Source organism: Patagioenas fasciata, chromosome 3, assembly GCF_037038585.1.
Source record: "Patagioenas fasciata isolate bPatFas1 chromosome 3, bPatFas1.hap1, whole genome shotgun sequence".
NCBI lineage: Eukaryota > Metazoa > Chordata > Aves > Columbiformes > Columbidae > Patagioenas > Patagioenas fasciata.
In genome coordinates this window covers 22,661,746-22,684,321 of record NC_092522.1, presented here as the reverse complement: position 1 = coordinate 22,684,321, position 22,576 = coordinate 22,661,746, and the positions used below count along the sequence as shown (strand labels likewise).

At 43.9% G+C, this 22,576-nt stretch overlaps 1 protein-coding gene across 1 annotated transcript in view; it reads left to right on the top strand.

Moving 5' to 3' along the window:
- CAPN13 (calpain 13) overlaps window positions 1-22,576 on the top strand; it is a 46,828-nt gene that overhangs the window by 10,300 nt on the left and 13,952 nt on the right. The window contains exons 2-13 of the mRNA XM_065834094.2: window positions 495-564; window positions 1,436-1,554; window positions 5,703-5,836; window positions 7,657-7,831; window positions 8,710-8,781; window positions 10,780-10,865; window positions 12,306-12,380; window positions 13,246-13,412; window positions 14,845-14,993; window positions 18,790-18,950; window positions 20,512-20,548; window positions 22,249-22,311. Of these exons, the coding sequence (XP_065690166.1) occupies window positions 495-564; window positions 1,436-1,554; window positions 5,703-5,836; window positions 7,657-7,831; window positions 8,710-8,781; window positions 10,780-10,865; window positions 12,306-12,380; window positions 13,246-13,412; window positions 14,845-14,993; window positions 18,790-18,950; window positions 20,512-20,548; window positions 22,249-22,311 (1,308 nt within the window). The remainder of the gene's footprint in view (window positions 1-494; window positions 565-1,435; window positions 1,555-5,702; window positions 5,837-7,656; window positions 7,832-8,709; window positions 8,782-10,779; window positions 10,866-12,305; window positions 12,381-13,245; window positions 13,413-14,844; window positions 14,994-18,789; window positions 18,951-20,511; window positions 20,549-22,248; window positions 22,312-22,576) is intronic.

The following is a 22,576-nucleotide window of genomic DNA, read 5'->3' as shown; positions in this document are numbered from 1 at the left end:
TTTCTATAGCTTCCTTACCAGAAGTAATGTAAAGCAGCCCAGGCTGACATGTATTAGTCCTGCATGGAAACACAAATGGCTCAGAGAGTTAAAACGTTCCCAGATGCAAGGGCAAGCTCAAGTACAGACCCTGCTCTTCTTGGCTTGGAAACCTCTGTGTTACTGCCCTCTGTCCCCCAGGGAACTGCATGATTTCACAGCCAGGCTAAGAGCCTTCTCTGGAAGGTGTTGGTAGCATTAGAGAAACCCAAATGAAAACTTACTGAGCACCCAGCCACAAGTGCCCATCCCCAGGAACAGCTGTGCAGCCTAAAGAAGAGATGCCTGAGTAGCTCCTCTGGTTTTGTTCGTGGCACGCAACAAAAGATCAGGGCTCAAGAGAAAGAGTTTTCAGCTGTGGGAATGGTAGGCAAACAGGGGTCTTCAAGGGGCAGGAACACACTGCTGGCATAGGCTGAGTACTCACACTGCTCTTTGCATTTTCTTTCCTCCAGGAACTTCAGAGAAATCCTTATTTGATTGTAGATGGAGCTAGCAGATTTGATATCATACAAGGAGAAATTGGTAAGGTCATATTCCTGTTTTGGAAAACATTGGCACAAAGCAATAACCTGTGGTTGCTTTGCTATGTTCTGAGAGCTTGGTGGGATGATGTGGAGCATGGTAGCTGTAGTAAACAATTAATGCAGATCAACCCAGACTCTCACAAGTCCACACACAATTTATTGCAGATATTCAGCAGGATTGCCAAATGCAGCAGCTCTAATACCTGATACTTAGATATGGTATCTGCCTTCTAAGTATATAAGGACAAGCATAGAAAGGGAGGTCCAACTAAGATCAGGCAGATGCTTCGAGTACAAGGGTCAAACACAATTCTGGGGTAAGCAGACACAACACAAACATGTGTAGTACTTAATTTTCTTTTCATTCTAATGCCTTCATCTGACTATCAGTGTTTTCTTTCCTGTGGATATTTCCATCTGTCTTCTCTGATACTTACCCGGATGTGTGTCTGAACCCTGTATTGGTTCCATCTTTTCCTCCTGGCCCATAACCATGTTTGTGTTTTGGAGCAGCTCTGCTCCCACTTAGAAATAAATGTCTTCCTGTTTCTCACCCCACTGAGAGGTTTGAAGATTTCCTGAACAATGTTCTAGACTAGAAGTCTCGACTTGGTCACGAAAGACAGGAGGAGCATGAAAGTAGAAATGGATGGCTGGGTAGCATCAGGGTTCCCAAGGAACAAAGCTGGTGAATGCTGGGTAATAGTGCAGTGTTTGTGGGGAGGGAAGTGAGACAGGAACTTTGGTTTCTTTTAACAAGCTGGTTCTTACATCTAATAAGATGTTGAAGTCCAGCCTTCTAAAGAGATAGTTATGCTCCGTAACAGTGAGTAATTGACTGAATGCACTGGATTCTTCCCTCCCTTGAGGTGACTGCTGGATGCTGGCAGCCCTGGGCTCCCTGACACTGCGGAAGCAATTTTTGGAAGATGTTTTACCGAAGGACCAAGGATTCCAGGATGATTATGCAGGGATTTTTCATTTCCGGGTATGTATTCTCTGCTGTATTGGTACTGCTCAGGCTTGGCTAGTTGGAATAAATAGGGGTCCAGTTCTTGACATCCTTGAGTGCTTTTGTTCTTCAGCGCTGACTCCCAGTTCAAAACTTTGCAGAAAATCCCAGATTTTCTAATGATTCCTTGTGTTCCAGGTGATGCAATCACACTTCAGGGAATTCGAAGCCCTTTTCTGAAAGTTATGCCTCTGGAGGTACAGATACCAGCTGTTCAGATAGACTTGTGTCCTTATATGTTTTAGATGGCGTTCTGGTGTCTGCATTGATTTGGACAGTTTGTTATGGCTGTCAGCACACCTGTGTTCTTTATCTATTTGTAGTCATTTTCTGTTTCATGGTATACTTCACCGTGCCCTTTAAGCTCATGGAAATGCCTTGAAATTACAAATCCTTGGAGACAAATCAGAGGAACGGGATTTTGATATTTTGAAAAGAGATTTATTTTGAGAGACAAGCAAGGCTTTTTAGTAAATCTCACTTTCTACCAACTCTTGAAGTTTTGTGAATCTCCCAGAAGAGTGTCTGGGATAGTAACTGCAGGCTCTGCTTGCTTGTATCTGAGTCAACCCCACATATTGTGGGACTAGAAGCACTTGCACTACCATTAAGCTCCAGAAACTAAACTGGATGTAAAGAGAGCCAGCATATATTTGGCCATTCATCATCTCCCTTTTTTCACAAAATCTGTTTTGTTATACCAAGCAAAGAGCTCTGGCAGTGAGACTTGTATGAGTGCCTGGAGCTCTTGTGGAGCAGGACCAAGAAGATTATCTCGTGGGCAGTCTAAATTTTGTTCTGTTCCTCTACTCCTCTGAATACCAGATGTTTCTGTCTTGGCCCATTTCCAGCATGCAGAGGTTGACTGTATGAGATAAACCAGCTGAAGGGACACCAGTCCGCTTAAAACACATTAAAAGGATGCAAGCTAGATTTTCTTTCCTGAGAGCTTTGAAAAGATTAGTTAGGAACAATCCTTAAATCTTAAGCAGTATAAATACCTTACAGTATTTGAAACTGTTTTCCCTTTCATCTCATCTGCAAATCAATGCAACTGTTTCTGGCTTTCCTTGAGCAATAAACCCCTGAGAAATCTAGTCTGAATGGAAATGCTTCTTGGCAGTGCCTTTCAATTATTCTATCAAAGATATTTTACTGCCATCCACAGGCTAAGCCACCAGTCCTCAGTTCAGTGAAGAATTGCAAACAAAGCATATCAGATGCTAATATAAAAATTCTAGTATATAACTTTTTTCCACCTTTTTAGATCTGGAGCACGTTGCCTCTCAGGAATACAAAGGGCTGCTCCAGTCTTCCTACACAACACTGGCTGTTCAGCTACAAGAGTTGAGGCTGTTAAGCACTTCACCAGCTGTAAAGATGGGTGATGTTTTTATCCAGGGAATAATTACAATGATGTTATTTCACCAGGAATTATGTTATTTCTGTGTTTGTATAGGACTCACTTTCTCTGCCGCAGAAGCTGATGCCTGTGAGGCAGGGTGTGCCACATACTGTGACAGTGAGCAGCAGCAGCTCAGCCTGGGAAAAAATCCCAGAAATATTCTTCTGGGACTACAGGGGGTTATGACACAGTGCATCAACTCAAAACAGAGGGGATCTGCCCTGAGCGTTCATGTCCCTGCTCTCAGGAAGAAACAGATTAAATCTTTAAAGGCCATAAGTGGTCAAGACCTCAGTTTCAGGACACATCCAAAAGATGCTTTCTGACACCATGCAAAAGAGAATGGTTGAAAGGCATGGGATTTTCACCTTTCTCACTTTCAGAACTGGGTTACTCTCAGATCCCTGTCAAAGGAGGGAAAAAAAGGAGGCAAAATAACCACACACTATTGCCCCTCTGACCAGCAGCACCCTAGGCATGTTATTGTCCATTTCTTTTTCCTCCTCTTCTAAACTCAGGAAAATGAAGTCCTGATTTAAAAGTATCACCACAAATGTGGAAGGGAAGAGCTTCTGTCTTTGCAGCCTGCCCAAACAGGACAACCGTGGAAGGCATTTCCTTAAACCCCATACTGCTAAAATCAAGGAGAAGCCTCAAACCACTCAGATTTGGAGAGTCCAACCCTGCCACCACTGATGTAGGAGAAACTGGCTGGTCATGGCTTGGGTAAAAAACTGGCTGAATGGCCAGGCCCAAAGAGTTGGGGTGAATGGAGTTTAATCCAGCTGGCGGCCTGTCACAAGTGGTATTCCCCAGGGCTCAGTATTGGGGCCAGTTCTGTTTAATCTCTTTATCAATGATCTGGATGAGGGGATTGAGTGCATCCTCAGTAAGTTTGCAGAAGAAACCAGGTGGGGTGGGAATGTTGGTCTGCTGGAGGGTAGGAAGGCCATACAGAGGGATCTGGACCATCTGGATCATTGGGCTGAGGCCAATTGTATGAGGTTCAACAAGGCCAAGTGCCGGGTCCTGCCCTTGGGTCACAACAACTGCAGGCAGTGCTTCAGGCTTGGGGAAGAGTGGCTGGAAAGCTGCCTGGTGGAAAAGGATCTGGAGTGTTGATTGACAGCAGCTGCACATGAGCCAGCAGTGTGCCCAGGTGGCCAAAAAGGCCAACAGCATCCTGGCTTGTATCAGGAATAGTGTGGCCAAAAGGATTAGAGAAGTGATTGTCCCCCTGTACTCAGCACTGGTGAGGCCCCACCTCAAATCCTGTGTTCAGTTTTGGGCCCCTCACTACCGGATAAGACGTTGAGGTGCTGGAGAGAGTTCAGAGAAGGGCAATGAAGCTGGTGAGGGGTCTGGAGCACAAGTCTGGAGCGGCTGAGGGAACTGGGGCTGTTCAGCCTGGAGAAAAGGAGGCTGAGGGGAGACCTTATCGCTGTCTGCAACTGCCTGAAAGGAGGTTGTAGCATGGAAGGTGTTCGACTCTTCTCCCAAGTAGCAAGTGACAGGACAGGAGGAAATGGCTTCAAGCTGCTCCAGGGGAGGCTTAGCCTTGATATTAGGACAAACTTCTTCATGAAAAGAGTTGTCAGGCATTGGAACAGGCTGCCGAGGGCAGTGGTTGAGTCACCATCCCTGAAGTTTTTTAAAAGATGTGTAGATGAGGTTCTCAGGGACGTAGTCTAGTGGTGGACGTGGCAGTGTTAAGCTGGACTTGATGACCTTAAAAGGTCTTTTCCAATCTGAACAATTCTATGATTCTGTGATTCCAAGTGAGAGGCTGGGGTGAGGTAGAATGTAAGTGGGATCAAATCTGCTTTTGGCTTAGCAGACTGTAAGCTGCTTTGCTGCTGGGCAGATCTGGTCTTGTGCTCTTCTAACCGAACAGCTCACTTTGGGGATTTTCATTGACCAAAGCTGTTGAAATAAAATCATGCTAGACTAAATCTATTGCTGGCAAACTTCCACTGGAGTCCTTAGCATTACTGCAAATAAGAGCTTGGCCTCTGATGATTGTGAATCATGCTAAGCTACATTAATCTGCTAATGACTCTGGAAATGGCTCCTTTAGTTCATCCCCACAGATCTCTTTCCCTGTCTTCTCTCTTGAAAGATTTCATCAGCTGGATCAGCTGGAGAAACACCTGTTCTGTCCACATGCTGGAGAGACAGCCTGTGCCCTCCTCAGCTATGAAGGAGACGGGTAACACCTCAAAACAGTCTTTAGGCACTATGCTGTCCCTGTCCATGACAGCACATCAGAATCTTAACTGAAACACAGAGGAAAGAAAATCTAGAGGCTGGATCTTGACAGAGGCTCTCTGGCCAAGAGCTGTGCTGCAGGGGAAAATCGAAGTGCAGATGAGGGCTAAGACTCACTGAACCATCTGTGTGATTGTTCTTTATCATCTCGAATGCTTGCTATCGCCCAATAATATTAGCATATTTCCTACGTTGAATCTTTCCTCCACTGATTGCAGGATTATTTATATTCTCAAATGACTTCTGCCACTAGGAAATCCAGCCACTTGGTAGCTTGTTTAACAATGTGGACCATTAGCCTGAAGCAGTTCAGGAGAGAACTTGCACATATCTACGCTTTAGATTAATTCCTGTGCTATTTCAGGAGGCCGCTGCTTGGCATGAATGTTAGCTATTAAAAGAGGTCCATTCTTTTCTCTCTCTTTTTTCTTTTTTTTTTTTTTCTTTTCAGTTCTGGCAATGTGGAGACTGGGTGGATGTAGTGATAGATGACCGGCTGCCATTCCTGAATGGAAGATACCTGTCTGTACAGCCTCGAACATCAAATGAATTCTGGCCATCCTTGCTGGAAAAAGCATATGCCAAGTAAATATACCTGGTCCATTCTTCTACATTCTGCTGAATGTTTTCTATGAGTGGTTTCACCCTCTGCTTTATGCAAAGCACACAGGGAGGATTTCAGGCTAACAGTTGTGTATGTTGTGCTGTGCTTATGTGAGGAACTGTGGCTGAATGTGAACACAGGGCCAACATAACCTGGAGATGCTGGTCTCAGGCTGAATATCTAAATGTAACCAGTCCAACTCTGGGATGTTAATGCTTAAGAAGTAAAATGAACAGTACAATGGTCAGTGATGAAAAAGTGGTGGGGCATCTCCTCCTTACTTTAAACAAATGTATTTGGCTCAGTTTTCCCTTCCATATTTTCCTCTGTTTAAAACTACAGACTCTATTTACAGTCACTGATTAGAGATCATGCAGACATTTGGAGCAGGCAATGAGAGGAAACATGGCTGGAGAACATGCCCAGACACAACACATGCACTCCTGTGAGTCCCCAGTCAGTTCGCACTTCACACAGAGAGCTCTGCCTCTTGGCTGAGGTCCTCAGATTACTGCAGCATTAGTAATGATTCATGAAGATATAATAATTTTTGAAAATCCTATGAGGAGTGGAGGGATCAGAGTGTGGTCCCTTAGCATCTGTAACATTGCCCATTATTAAATCCACTGAAGAGAAGTTCCTGTGCTAGGGGTAGTTTGGAGGGCTGGAACTGGGATACATGCCCTATATCAAGCTGGTGTAACTTTTGCAATGCAGTAAAGAGGAGCTGAAGAAGAAAGCCAATTATTCTGGCAGGTTTGGTTGAGGATAAGCAAATGTAAAAGCAGCATCTGAATGACTCAGGAGTACGATGCATTTTGCCATGAGATATCTCAGAGAAGTTGACTCAGGATTCAGTATCAATTTGCTGCATAAGATTTTAATTACAAAGCAAACCAAACCTCTATTAAATTAAAGTTGCAAGTGATGCTGTTTATGAGATTCCCATTTGAGAAGTTTTTCCCCAGTGCCCATGACAAATTCTTTTCATCAGTGTAGGACAAGGACAACCCTTCAAAATACAATTAGCTGCAGACTTCATTTGATTACATTCATTAAATACAGTGTGTATGGTGGGATTTAACAGCTTGCTCTACCTGCTCTAAGTACAGCATGTTCCAGCTTATTTGCTGTCTCAATAAAAAGCACATGATAAAAACAACAAGGACTGTGTTGGCAATATTAAATTATTATCTTGTTATTGCACTCTGGCAGAGTGAATTTGGAACAGCGCTGAAAACTTGTTTCTATCTTGCCTTGGAAGCATGGACAAATAATACCTTCACCTCTCTCTTCTTCCTATTTCTCATTTGCAAAAGGGATACTGCCCATTTTTGTGAAGAGTCATGGCAAAACACAATGTAGAAAAGAACAGTTCAGCTCCATTTGATCTGAAACATCCTTTTGAACTAGTCACCCTTGGCTCCTTTCCTGTTCAGAAGAAGGAAACTGGATACTTCAATGAGATGCAGCTCATCTCCTTAAAATGTCTGTCTTGCTGTGAGATGCACCTTATTATTTTCCACTGTCTGTAAATGACTCTAGAAAGCTGCCCCAGATGTGAGTGAATACATAGGAAAAAGTCCCTCTTTGCTTCATTTATTCCATAGGGTGTGTGCTATGTCTGACCATGTATTTCAATCACATGTCCCTTCATTACCTGCATTACCTGGTCCCAATGCTTACACACCCCAGGATCACTGCCTTAGTGTGCATGTCCATTTTGGAAACCATCACTGTACATTCCTTATTAAAACACAGTGTAAGGACTAATTAAGTCTTTTTTTTTTTTGGTCTTCAGGTTACGGGGCTCCTATCAGAACTTGCATGGAGGTTACCTTTCTGATGCTTTAGTAGACCTCACAGGTGGAGTCCAAGTGCAGTTTTCATTGAAGGATCCCCCTTCTGATCTGGAGGAGATACTGAAAGCAGCTGACACATCTCATTGTCTGATGGGGTGTAGCACCTCAAGCCAGGTGAGCCAGGAGCATTTCCTTTCTTGGTTTCCCATGTTTGCACGAAGTGTGCTCTTTTGAGTGAAAAACGAAGTCCATAGTTACTCTGTGTAACAGTTACAGCTTATAGATGCCTGGAGAGATCTTGGCAGCAGAAAGTAGATAAGGTTATGCAGTAAATAACGTAAAGGCTTTTGGGTAGATGTAGATGGACCGGTCTGTCAGAGGGGTCTGTGGCTTCTCTGCTGGCTAATTCCACTGTGAAAGAGTTGTCTCCTCTTGTAGCAGGGCTGATTTTGGCCTCATAGCTTTGTGAATGATTCTAGCTAGCCCAAAACACACCTCTGTTCTGCAAGAAGATGCTATTATCGCATTGTGATTTGCAGGCTACCTATATTAATGCTGGGAAGTTGTATAAGGCTTTGTGATACTCAGCAAGTATCTTGCTAAAAAACTGCCAAGGCTTCCCTTACAGCCTGTAAGGGAAGACTGCAAAGTGTGTGACATCCTTCCTGTAGTGCCTGGTTCATCAGGACACAAAGCTCAGCTGTTGCAAACAAGCCAAGGACAAGCCTCTCAGCTCAGGTGGCTGAGACTCAGCTGTGGGTGGCAGGAAAGTTCTGGCATCTTAATTGTCCCAGTGACCCAGTCCAAGTCATTCTGCATTTGCAGCAGCTTTGGACCATTGAAGAACTTGCAAATATGTGAAGACCTGTAGTTTTGCTAAATTTACTGGCTTACTTATGGCTGCATTGCTCTGGAACCACTATATCTGAGATAACTGCTGTAGTCAAAACCAGGTCTCCTTTTCCTGCCATACCAAATGGTAGTTCTGGGAGTTGACGGCCATACCTTTGCAGTGTGGCAGAGCTAAAAGGTGTGCTTTCTCCCTTCTGCAGATGAAGAGAAACATAGAGCTGAGGAATGGGATTGTACAGAATCATGCCTACACTGTCACAGGAGCTGTGAAGGTAAGATCAAAGACTTGTTCCTGCCTGGTCATCTTGCACTGCTGATCCACTACAGGGCAGTCACACCACTGTTCCGTTCAGAGTGATTCTCATTAGTTTTACTCTGAGGAGGGATTGTTGAAAGCACGTAGTTCAAATTCCAGGAAATGGAAGGATTTGGGCATAATGAGAAGAGGGAGGATATCTGAATCCTGTCATTTTTTCTAATGGAAAAATGCAACTTAAATTCACTTTTGTTTTGGGACACTTTAGCAGCATATACAGCATTTCTGGGGATATTCATTCCATGATGACTCTTCAAAAATTCACTTTTCTGTTTCAAATGGAAATAGAAGGACTGGCTGGAGTACTGGGATTTGTCATATGATGCAAATCTACTTTTATTCAGCTCAATCACAAGCTGCCTAAATCACTGTGTGAAAAGTAAATAACCAACTAGTTCAAGAACAGTGTTTCTCCGTCTTTTAAAGCCATTCTACACATGCGGAACTTCTGGTTAGATATTAATATTGCTGATCTGAAATCGGGACCAATTTATCATACAGATCAAAAGAAATGAAGATTTTTTTACAATCAGAAGTCAGAACATGGCTTACCCCCCAGTAAGCTGTAGCGCAGACAAGGAATGTTAACAGTGAGCAAGGCCAAGAAGGAAACCAAACAATGGCTATGCTATCAAGCAAGATAGCCACAACACATTTTAATCTAGGAACTTCAAGTCCTTTGGAAAGGGGATTTTGTTTTCCCTAAGCTGTTTTCTCCCTTCTCACCCTCTCTTCAATGGTCTCCTGTATGAGTTTGGCTTTGGTTTATAACCCCATATAGAAACACAGAACAGTTTGGGTTGGAAGGGACCTCCAAAGGCCGTCTAGTCCAACCTGCTGCAATGAGCAGGGACATCTTCAACCAGATCAGGTTGCTCAGAGTCCTGTCCAGCCTGGCCTGGGATGTTTCCAGGGATGGGGCATCTACCACCTCTCTGAGCAACCTGGGCCAGTGTTTCACCACCCTCTTTTAAGTAAAAATTTCTTCCTTATGTCTAACCTGGATCTCCCCTGTTTTAGTTATGCCATGGCACGTTTAGTGCCATCATCATAGCCAGTGTGCTGCTTCTTGAAGGACACTTGCTCTTAGCCAAGAGCTCTGAAATAGAAAGATGGGAGCTGCCAGGCTCCAGAGGTCATAGCTGTCTCTCCCCAGGACAGGGGTGGAAGGATCCTGAATTCTGCTGGAGAGGAAGCAGGCTGTTTCAGCTTCCTGCTGCTCGTGATGTGCATGGCGAGGAGAAACAGTCTTTGCTCCACCTTACAGGACTGACAAGGCATCCAGGGGGTGTCCTTTGGGGAAATTATTTGAGACTGGCCAGGGGCTTGGCCTTTGCCTGGGATGAGGCTGCTCTGGTATTTCTTTCCCACACTGCCTGTGTGCATAAGTAAAAGGTTTGCTTCCCCTTTCCACTTTCACCATTTCAGCTTCACTGGTGAAAGTGAGTTGCTTCTGGCTTAAAGCAGTGACGGCAACAGGGGAAAAGCACCAAAACTCCAGCTGTTGGAAACCAAAATACCGTAGATCTACACAGATTCTGTTTATCATAATCTCTCTGTGCTGACTATCAACATTCACTCCAGGCCGTTTGGTCTCCTGGTTCCTCAAAGTCTCCACCTTTGCTGGCTCACAGCATCAGATAGGTGTGCAGAATTTGGCACTGGACTTTCCCAAGGCTGTTGAAATAATGTGTTGTGATGAGAATGCTGCTGCTTCCCTCTATGTCAGCTATTCACTGTCCTCAGGAAAGCAAAATAGGCACAGTCTGCTCCCACACATCATTCCTTTAAAATGTAGCAAAAGACAGTTATTTTTAGCTGCAGTCAAATGAAATCAGAAGTTAAACCAGACCTCCAAGGTATAGAAGAAGATCCATTTTATTACCCTTCTTTTTACTGAATATCACAATTGTTAAAAGCTGTGATTGAGTTTATTTTTCTTTCCTCTTTACAGATACGCTACAAGAATGGCTGGAAACATATCATCAGGATCTGGAACCCGTGGGGGCATGGGGAGTGGAAAGGATCCTGGAGCGATAAGTATGGTCTTAAAGCTTTAATCTCATAATGACAATCATTCTTTTATATGATTATTGTAAAGGACCTCTGCCCTGCACCCATTATAATGAAGCAGACATTTAAAAAACATTTTAAAATCAATTCATTAATAAGCCTTACTTCTATCTGCAAAGCAACTGCTCGCAGAAATCCAATCCAGGGAAAACTATTGCAGCATTGGTTTCATATGTGTCCCTCACTAGGCCTAGCTCAAGTATCTCTTTTTGTCTATGTGTATATTTTTCCCAATGGGTAATTCCAGAGAAGTCATGGATGAAAGAGTTGTTATTACCTGGAGTAAGCTCTGGCCATGCCCCTAGACATTGCCTGGCTGCTTCTATTGAGTTTTCCTGCAGCAATCGTGCATCTACCTTCCTGCTCCTTCTTCCTTTCCCATGTGTCTGAAACTGGGAAGAGAGTGGCTAGCAGAGTCCATAATAGTAAGGCAGTATATTTATGCAGTATTGAACACAGAGAGACAAAAGGGGTCCTTGGTTATTGCAAAGGCAAAGCGCTGCAGTATGGCTTGAACTGATCTTTTGGATCCTGCATGCAGCTTTGGAGGTGTAAGGAGCACTTTGTTGCTGTGTGTATAAGTTAACTTCTCTTTCCTGAGGAAAGGAATGATATAGAGGAAGACTGCAACAGTGTTTTGTAAATAAATAGATGTTAGTTTTCCTGGAGGAATAGCATCAGTGTTTTCCTGACTAGACAGATATTCAGGTGTCACTCTTAGATGAGGTAATAGCATCCCACTTCTTCCTGTTGCTAGGAACACTTGTAACTTCTCTACTGAGAAAAGTCAGGCTAGTATGTTGCTTCTGGATGGGTTGGTGGGTGGTGCAGACACATTTAAGGCTGGGATAATAGCTATCTGCTCAGAGAGCATCCTCCCATTTTTTGGAAGGGTGAACTATAATCCTATCTGTAATTGAAATGTCACTAGAGTGCATTCACAGGTAAGCTGCATAAATCAATAAATAATTGATTCATGCTCTGTTTATTTATCTTACACTCTGCAGAAAGTACAATTATCACTTAATTATAAACATGCTGCTTGGTAACAACATGTTTGACTGGCTAATGTGCCCTCTACATGTCAATGTAATATCAGCACTTCAGAGTGCTGTGCCTTGGTGCCTCACTAATCTCTCCAGCATGGGGACAGGTGACAAGGGCTTGGAAGGCAGAGGCAGGATTCACCTTCCCAGGGTGGGCAACTCAAACATGCACAGCAAAGGCACACAGCTCTGTTTGCTGGCCTTGGCTATGAAGGCATCGAGCTCAGCCCTGTTCCCAACATGCAGTTTACTGACCCCTCCTGATCCCTCAAGACTTGACAGGCTGGTTAGAGGAAAGGGCTGGCCAAAGGGATGGAAAACTGTGTCTCACATCTGCTTGTTGTTTTGTTCCTGTTTGCAGCTCTCCTCAGTGGGACTATGTTGAGCCTAAATACAGAGAAGCCCTCCTCAGAAATAAGGATGATGGAGAATTCTGGTATTTCACTATTGATCATTTTGTCTAACAGGTTTTCTGTCCATGTTCATTATGAAAAAAAGAGTCATTTAGGCAGCTTTCTTCTCTTAGTGATGGCTCAAGGCACACTGTGTTAGCTGTGAGCAAACAGCAAATTAGAGATTGTTCTGACCTCATGGTTTCAGAGGAAACAAGACCTGGGGAAATGGAGCTGGCCAAGATTAAGTAATGAGCTGGTGAAATATATGAAAAGTGAGAGAAGTAAAAATCCAGCTTCCTGGGACCTCCTCCTTTTGTCACACTGCCCTTCCTCATAAAGCAACTAGCTTGAACCTTGGACAGGTTGGTGCTTGGAGCAGAAAACAGGTGGCCAAGCAGGTCATAGAGCTTGTGCACTTGACTGCTCTTCAGGTGTTTGTGTTTTTTTCACTGCCTCTGATTACTCTTAGATTCAGTTTAGCCATGTGTGAGCCATTCTTTAGAAAAGCTATTATTATTCAGAAAGTGCACTCTTGCCCTGTGGGGCTCTGAGGAAAGCAGGGGAACAGCAAGCTGGTCTGAGATAGACACCGCAGGCTTGACCAAAGCATGAGTGTGGGGCAGTACACTGCAGAGGGACAAAGCAAGGTGCAGTGCCAGAGGTGTGCTGGAGACAGCAGGGCCCCACTAAGGTACTACTGAACATACCCTGTAATTTCCCTGGGGCTTTAGGTGCAGTTAGGGCAGTCCAAATGCATTGAGAGCTGTCACCCTCTGCAAGGTGTCAGCCAGCTCAACTCCAGCCTGCAGTGCTCTCTGGAAGCACCTTTTAAAGCCATGAGAGGTGGACATTGGGTACCTGACCAGTGTCTCAAATTGAAAGGTGATATTTTCTGCTTCTCTGCAGGATGTCCTGTAAAAACTTCCAGGAGCAATTTTCCTGCCTGTATATATGTAACCGCACTCCAACGTTTCTGGACTTTGGAGATCAGCACAGCACAGTGTGGTCTGTGGATGGGCACAGCAACCTGTGGAGTCCAGGGCTTGCCACAGGCAGGAACAAGTATTCTCCAGGTAACAAATGCTCACTGCAGTTACCTGGTCCTCTCCTCCTCTTCACTAGTGCTTACAGTGACACACTCTCAGCACTGAATTGCAGAATATTGATTGTCGGTTGTTAATACCTGCCCTTTCCTATTACAGCACCTATTGGCTAAAGAGGCAGAAACAAAGCAGCAGCACTGGCTGCGGAGTTCAAACAGGGGACTGGTGATTCAGAAACCTTAGACTCTTTAAGTCAAAATGTGCTTGACTGTCTTCTTTCAGCCAAGTGCAGTAGGTGTTACTGGGATCTTGTCAGAAAGTCTGGTCTGGCAAATATGTGGCTGGTTTTACAGAGCAAAAAATACTCTGAAATTAAATGGATATGAAATAATTGTGCTACAAAGTTCTATTTTTGAAGGTAGAAAGGCCTTTGAGCAGATAAGACCATTGTTTTTATTGCCTATGCAAGGACTCTACTGGCATTGTGACCTCAGATTATTAGTGGTATTTTAAAAATTTTTTATCTTATTTCTTCTACAACTGCATCACAATTTGGGCTCTGTGTTTTTAATCTCGGATGGTAGTATGTGGTCAATGGAGGAGGTTCTTTTTTCTGCAACACTGACTTAGCAGCAAACAGGTTTCAGCTTCCAGTTTTCAGCCTTCTCCTCAGAACTTTGATCACCACATCTCAAGGGGTGATGATAAAGCAATGCCTGTGCCACTGCACATCACAGGCACTGAGATTGAGTGACGAGGTGCAGGGTTTGAACTGAGAGGGGTGGGCATAACCATTTTCTTTGGAGCTGTGTTTTGCCACTGGCCCTTTGGTAGAATTTCTGACCAGGTGCAATCTTGGGCTAAATTGCAGCTTTGAAGGTTTCAAGTCTAGACTGATTTGAGTAGATGCTGTCATTTCAGTCCCTTTTCGCCAGTTTGGGCATTTTACTGCTTTCTTATCAGAGATAATTCCTGTTTAGTGTTGGCCTAGAAGAAGCCATTTCCCTCTGGCACTCAACACTCTGTCTTGTGCATCACAAACACTAACAGGAAGGAAGGGAAGGATAACTTCGGACCATTTTGTCTTTTTCTTTTCTATGTTTATGGTCTTCAATACATGGTCCTTTCCATCTCAGCCCCTGGATCAGGTGGCTGACTGAGAATCATTGTTTTTCTGCCTTGGGGAATGTGTGCCATGCAGGTGAAGCAGAGGCAGGGGATTCAGAAATCTGCATGCCTTTTATGACTTTGCCAGAGATATCTAGAATGAGTAACGGGCAATTAGTTTAACTCCAGATACCACAACCCCTACTGGTATTGTAGAGACTACAGTGTTCTGTTGTACTGAGAGCATCTTGGAGCAGTAACTACATGTTCCTTCTAGGTCCATATAAGCAAGATTTTACACAAAGGCGTCTGGGACATCCATGTGGCTACTATTAATCTATTACCACTTTCTCAGCAGGTTCAATTTCAACAAACCCTCAGTATTTCTTCAAAGTGCCAGATTATGACCCAAACACCTATAATGTTGTCATTTCACTCATGCAAAAACACCCTGAGGATATACAGGATGCAAAAACCCTGAAGATTGGCTTTTTTATCACCACGGTAAGCACAATCAGGTATCATGTAGGCAGTGTTATTTTCTGTGTGGCTTATTATACCTGTACACTGAAATGAAAGACTGAATTGCCTTGTGGGCTGTAAGAGGAGAGCAGTCAGTACTTGGAGTGAACTTCTTAATGCCTGCTATCTTAGAACATCACAAGAAAAGTAGAGTTAGGCAGGCTTAGTTTCCTTTATTCACATCTTAAGAGAGGAAAGGTTGAACTTTCAGTTCTGTAGGGCCTCAAAACAGTCCTGGAGAAACCCAGGAGACTAATAGGTTGCAAGAGATGACAGGGCAATTTCCTCTGTGCTCAGCAGTTCTGGTGACATGCCTTACTGGCCCAGTGTCAAGTACAACAGGCAGCACTAACCACAGCACTTGAGCAGTACTCCAGGTCTAGCAGGCAATAGAATTCCCCCCAAAACATTCCTGTCCTCCTCACCTCCTGTTTTGTATCACAGAAATGTCATGTAAAACCAATTTGCAAAATATATTGAAGACTTTGCTCAAGACAGAGGCAGAGGCAATTCACTCAGACCTGGGACCTCTACCACAATTGTTTTGGTTTGGTTGTTTGTTTTGTTTTCTTGGTGACCATCCAGGGAGCTGCCATTTCAAGGGCAGTTCTCATCATAACATTACCGGGCTTACTGAAAGTGCAATTGCTAGTGTGGATAGGTGCTAGCCTTTTCCAAAGCGTTTTTGTTGTGGGTTGAGGGGAGTAGGAGGGAGTTGTTCTTAATCTGAAGAACAAAAGGAAGCAGAGATTATTATGACCCTAACTTCACATTCTCCTAACCACTGGAGAGGTTTGCACTAGTCCCAGACTTTGAATAACTGATTCCTTAAGTCTAATAGCTTCTCATTAAGTAAGAACGTAGCTTTGTAACTCATGAAAACCAATGTCTGAAAAAATAAAAATATAATAAAAAGAGTATCCCTCAAGAGAGTGGAATTCACTATGCCTACAAAAGGAGATCTGCCTGGTGCAGATATCAGCCCTGAAGGGCTCCATGGAGCCAACTGTGCCACTCAGAAAACGCTGCTGCTCCTGGTAAATGGGGAACTCACTGCTTCCAGCATCCTCTGTAACAGTCACCAGACATGGAGATCCCTGCATGCTCTTGCATGATGCCTGCCCACCTTGATTAGTTACCTATTTTGACAGAACTGTCACTGGGAGGTGATGGCATAAGTCTTGGATCCCTTGAAAAGAGGTTGTTTAATCAGGAAGTAGATAGAGGACATATTTGCTCTACTCTTGCTTTATATTTAAAACTTCTTTCCTCTCCTCTCATTGATGCTCAGGTGTCTTAATTTGTTTTTTCTCTCTGGGTGTATTCTCAAGGATGGATGAAATTTGATGAGACACAGCCTCTGTGGGCTGTCTCACCTCAGGCCCAGTTTTGGCTTCTGATCCCAGATGATCTCCTATGCAAAAGCTGAAGGGCAAGGCCAGAACAAGCCATTACAAGGGGCACCAAACTACTGTGGAGCACCTGGTCAATGAGGGAAAGGGGAATGTCATGCTGCTCTGTCACGCGGTAGCTTTTAGAAATGTAATGTTATTGGTACAAATCCATATGATAGATTATACACGAAATATTCTCCCTTGGACACAGCCTAAGAATTTTAACATGAGAGCTGGTCTTTCAGCTGCTCACAGCCAGCCTAGCGTCCTGCCATGGTAGGAGCAAAAGCCAAGTCCAGGAGCTAAAACCAGGATAGGTTCTCATGGAGGTACCCCAGAAATCAATTTAGGCTGGTGATAAGCTCCAAACAGACTTTATTCTAACCGGAACTGCTTAGCAAAGAATCAGCTAAAAACAGGGTTTATACAAAATTATCCAGCACTCTGGCAACATTTAATAAACTGCAGGTTTGATATACCAGTGGGGTTATTTTTACTGTATGACCACACAGGAATGATCACCCATAGTGTGCAGGCACTCACAAGAAGAAGAGGCCTGTTTCATTCAAGGGTACCGAGAAGAAATAATCACTTGCCTGGGGTGGCAAGATCTCACTCAAGGACATATCCAGAAGAAAATCGCTCACCAAAGATAAAGTGATGGCGCTCAGTCCTGGGAAATCTCCTTAAACGATGTCCCAATCTAAGGGGAAGACTATTCACAGATCCGCTGCTCCAAGAAGACCACTCAAAGGGGGTCTTCAGCAGGGGCCCCATTTTATAGCCAGGTCAGATCTGGCTGTGGTCATTACGAGCATGGTCCAGAAGCTACTCTGGGCCTTGGCACCCCCTTTGCTGAGGACCCTGTCTATTGACTGAGCGTCCCGCCCCACCTGCTCCCCCAGCCAGAGGAAAATGAATGTGAGGAGTCATTGTGATACAGGGTGAAGGGACATGACTCTCAGTGTCTGTTAACCAAGGTGCCTACATGAGGACAGGCACAGTGGGGCACAAAAGGTGCTAAAGACCCATCAATTGTCCTGTTGAAAGCTTGGGATCTCATTGGGGTGTGTGCAACTGCCGCATAGGTGTATAAGCTCTATTCCCTTGGCTTCCCAGCATCCAGCCTTAGTGCCTGATGGCAGTCAGAGGTGACATCTGTGCATAGAAGTTTACAAGGTGTTTTCTTGGTGCAAGATTTAGCAAGTGCTGAGATTCATATGGCTGCACCCTTCCTCCCTCAGCTGCTTTCACTGCCAGTATTCATTAGCAGCATCATTCATTGCTCAGTACCTTTTTAGATGCATCAAATTGTTGCTGTGAAGTAAAAAGGGTATTATCCCTTGGTAGGATGAGAGAGGAATACAGTGCAGAAAAGGATGCAAACCAGAATGGACATATCTGATAGCTCTAGGAAACCTTTGATTAAATATAGACGTGGAACACTAATACATGGCTGTGAGGGAAGCTTAATGTTGTGTGATAGAGCTGATTCTTATCTCATACCGGTTTTGACTCCATTGAGATATTAATCTGCTTCTACTTTTTACCAGAAGGAATGTGAAATGAGACCCAGAAGTAAAAAAAAAAAAAGATAACACCATTTATTTCTTTGCAGCACTGCCCATTTCTATCTGTTCAAGATCCAACCTATAATACTTGGCAGTCTACATACCTCCCAGCTGTCTGTAACAGTAGTCATCTTTTTTTTTCTCCCCAAATAGCAGTTTTATGTTATTTTCTCCCAAAGGCATGGCTCATAAATAACTCTGCCACGCTGTATAACCATTCTAAATGGAATTTATACATGCTGATGTATTTTGGGGAATATGTTTAGTAAGGGTTTTTTATTATGCTATCTTTACATGTCATCATAGTAATAGCTGTTGCACTATATTTGTTTCATCTCAGCAAAAATACTGGAATAACAAGAAAGATCAGAATATTCTGTTTTCTTGTGACACTTACTGGAAGGTTTGGGTTGTGATTTTTTGAAGTGTTGTTATCTGAGTGAAATGCTTAATGAGCTTTTTGACCACTCCGAGTTATGCTAGATCTCAAAGAAGTTTTAGTAAGAGTATTCATCCTTGATTCCTTCATGAACTCTAGTCTGCTTAATGTTTATTGAAGTTCTCTTCAAATCCACTTACATAAATTTTGCCTTCTGTTTCTTCCAGTTCTTCCACTCTTGTGCATTTTTGCTGTGTCCCTGAACAAAGTCTGTCACCTGGCTGGGCTTTTCATGCCACTGGGGAGGTTAAGGCATGTTAGATCAGGTGTGCATTTAGAGAGCTGTGGAAATGCAAGGCTGCTGTGGGTGTTCTTTCTGATTTACTTTAGTTCCTGACATGGGTGGGAGATAGCCAGCTGTATTTTTCTTTCAGGAGAACTCCGAAGTTCTGCAACAGAATTTTTCCCTGACTCGAGATGTGACCAACTACTTTATCTTGAGCCCAGGAACCTATGCTGTCGTTCCTGCTACAACAGAGAACCAAGAATTTGAATTTCTCTTACGAATTTTTGTGAAGAATCAAGACTACAATGAGTAAGATGATAAGTACTCCTTGTAGGCACCTCGACTTACAGTGTGCCAGGATTTAACAATTTAATGTCAAGATAACTAATGGGGCAATTTGATTTTAATGTACTCTAGAAGCGTGCTGAGAAGACACAGCCGAGTGTTAAGCACCACATTGAGGGAGGTCAGATGTATAGTCAGGTGCACAGCAGTGGCTGCTGCAGAACAGGCAATAGCTCATCTGCAGCCGCCAAGGGTCTCAGCTTTGGTACAGAGCCACACAGGCAAGCAATAATTGTGAGATATGCCTCACCTAATTGTGGAGAAATCTCCCTTTAGTGAAAGGAAGACTGAGAAATTGTTTTTTCAACAGCTGTTGTGTAGTTTCTTGTGTTATGCCAGATGGATCAGGTCCCGTTCTGCCCAGATCAGGACCAAGAGAAGCAAAGAGCAGTGAAAGGTGTTGATCCTTGCACACATTCATCTCACAGACAGGCTGGTAGGGATCCCTGTGGGTGTGAGATGGGCCTTGAAGATAAGTTTGGTGGAAAAATATTATCTTATTTAATTCAAAGGCAGCTATTACCACATTTTCGTGTGAATAACTGGGTGTGTTGTTTGCAAAGACCAAGCCCCAGCATTCAGCCTTACCAAATGACCTTCAAGCATCAGATGTGTAGTGGCTTTCCTTCAGTGAGCTTTATAGTGGAAGGCGATTGCAGCTCTTACCTCATAGACCACTATCTTAATAATGAGATTGCTTTCTAGGCTTTGGCCTCTGGCAAAAATAGCCCAGAACTGACAAAGGCAACTCCTTAGTTATGGAAAACAAACATGAGAAGTCTGCGCTCTGGGCTGAACTGCCTTCAGCATGATGAGTCATGCACACAATGGCTCAGCCTTGGTAGGCAGGTCACTCCAGGAGAGCCCGTGACTCTCACACACCTTCCTGGGCCAGGCCAAGCGTGGGGATGCCCTTCATGTGGGTCTCTGTAGAACTCACCTTATATAGTAGACCAGATACTATAAAAATGACATCTGGTTTGCCTAATTTCATTATCAAAAGCAAAACACAAGTACTGAATGTTGCTACTAAGCAAGTCTCAGAAGGAATGGTGATCCAAGCTCAAATTCAGGCAGTCTGCTGACATTTGAAAGATGTTGCCTTTTAATAGCCCAGATGCTGTTTTTATTCATGACTATTAAACTAGGCAAAGAGAAAGCAGGTGAAAATTTTATATGGCTCAAGGCAGGGCAGCCCTGTTTTCTGTGTGGTGAGGTTAGTCCTGGCATGCTCAGAGTGAGACTAGTCACCCTTTCTCTGCTGCTGTTGCCAGCAGGGCTCGCTTGGGGAAGGCAGTGGCCCCAGACCAGCCAGAGACTCAGACGTGCTCATGTCTGGTTGCACAGAGAGACCCAGGACTGGTGCAACAGGCTCGGCTGAGCTGGAACAGGCTGGGAGGTGTGGGTGCTGAGCATCTTGTGGAGCCGCAGGCTGGGTGAGTGCTCCTGTTGGTGCCTGTCTTCTGCCACACCTGCAAATCAATGCTCTGAAAAGGCCTATTTGACTCTTGTAACTCTTTTCTAGGAACTCGAACTCCCTGCCCAGCCAAGCACTGCCACTGGTAAGAGTCCACGAAAACTGATGTAGATAATGGTGGTGGTGAATGGTTCCCAGTGACCTGACCATTTGGTAGCCACCTCTACTGACTCCTCTTTGTCTTTCTCTGCATACCAGGCACCACTTTGCTTTTCTCTCCTTTCACCACCCAGTACTTGTCCCAGGCTTTGACCCTGGCAGCCTGCAACCATGATGGGAGAGCAGGTGACCAGCCTGGGATACCTTTCTGGAGAGATGGGAGTGACACCAAAGCCCTTCCTCTTTACATATGTCTCTTTCAGAGCCTGATTTTGGAAGGAAACAAATCTCTACAGTCCCTCTGTCCAAATCTATATAGTCCATCTTTCCACTTCGTCACCTTTAACACTTTGAGTAACCAAATATAGCAGAGGGGATAACATTCCAATATACTAAATTCTTACAATGTCTATAAAATAGGTATGTATCTAAGGAGGAGAGAGGGGGAAACTTTGTAAAGGTCCCAGCTTGAGTTTAATCTCTTTTAAAAAGACCTCACACTTGAGGGTGGGATCTTACGTGCTTTCCCCTTGGGAATGGCTTCATTTAAGTGCTTGCACCCTATCAAGCACAGAAGTCCATAGAGGTGAGGCCCAAACCACATTTATTCTGATTTTCATCAGGATATCTTCACAGACATAAGGGAAATCACACTTCAAAACTGGTTGTGCCTCTAGTTCAACCCACGTTTCAGCCTATCTAGCCCAGATACCATCTGCTGCTGTGAACTGTGCAAATTGCTGGAGCTGGTCTGGTCCCTGCTGCTGTCTCACTGGTTGCTGGCAAAACCCTGTGGCTGCGAGGCTGTTATTTATACCAGAGAAAACTCCGTGCAGGTCTTTGAAGCCAAAGGCGTAAAACTGCCTCAGAAGAACAGAAAACAGAGTCCTTTCCTCATTATTCGTTTTCCAACCTGCAATTAAGCCCCATTAGAGGGGTAGTGTAAATGGTGGCTTATTATCTCTTTCTACTGACAAGCTGTCAGTTTACTTGGCTGTTGCTATTAGCCCATGTTTTGACTTTGATGATTTATGGTACCCATACTTTCTGCTCTTGTTCAGGTGTTTGGGCTTCACTGGTGTGAATTATCTCACATAGAGCTGAAGGCATTGGGGTTTAGGCTTAGATTTTTTTGGGAAATGTTACAATGTTGAGGATAATTCCCCTTAGTGCCTAGAGGATCTCCTCACTGTAGGGCTGAAAACAGTCCCTTAACCATTGAATTGCAATTGCTCAGGTACAGCCAAGTCTGCCTTGGGGTTGAGAAGGAACAAGAGAAAAGGCAAAGTCTACTCCTGCTCTGTTTTCTTGGTTCACATGAATCTTCACATACCCTAAGCCACTGGTTTCAACTGAGGACCATTAATAAGAATCAGGCTTCCTATGTCTATACTCAGTACATGTATTGACTTACTGAACTCCAGCCTGGATGTGTTCTGTTGCCTTTCCTCAGGCCTTGAGCTGCTCCCTCCTGATTGTACTAAGTGATAACATCCAAACTGTGTTTCTTCCTTCATTTCAATAGCTGTTCCTTGCTCATAGTCCACTTCACTTTTGGGGTGTTAAAACTGAAGCCTGTACTGTACATTGCCTGTCCTCTCTAAAGTGCTGTTTGGGTCTGCAGACTTCTGCCTCCAGTTGTTTTGTAACTGAATTATTTATGCACATACTTTGTCTTTGATACAGGATGAACCAAGACAGAACCAGGACAGCTCCTATAAGGCTGTCTTCCTAAGATACGCTAATCAGGTATCCTATCTAAAACATCTTGCTGAAAAATAAAAATAAAACAGGCATGTGGACTTGCAAAAATAAAACTGACCTATGATGTTGATACAAATCCATTTAGAAAAACGTTTTTTGGAAATGTAGCTCCATTCTCAAGTGGATAGCCTGAAAAGAGTATTGATTGACCTGTCAAAACCCCCAGAAAAATGGGACATTCAGCTGGGATGGATTGGTTAGCCCCATGTGTCAGAGGAGGATTGGAGACCTGTGGTTGTGCTGGTGATGG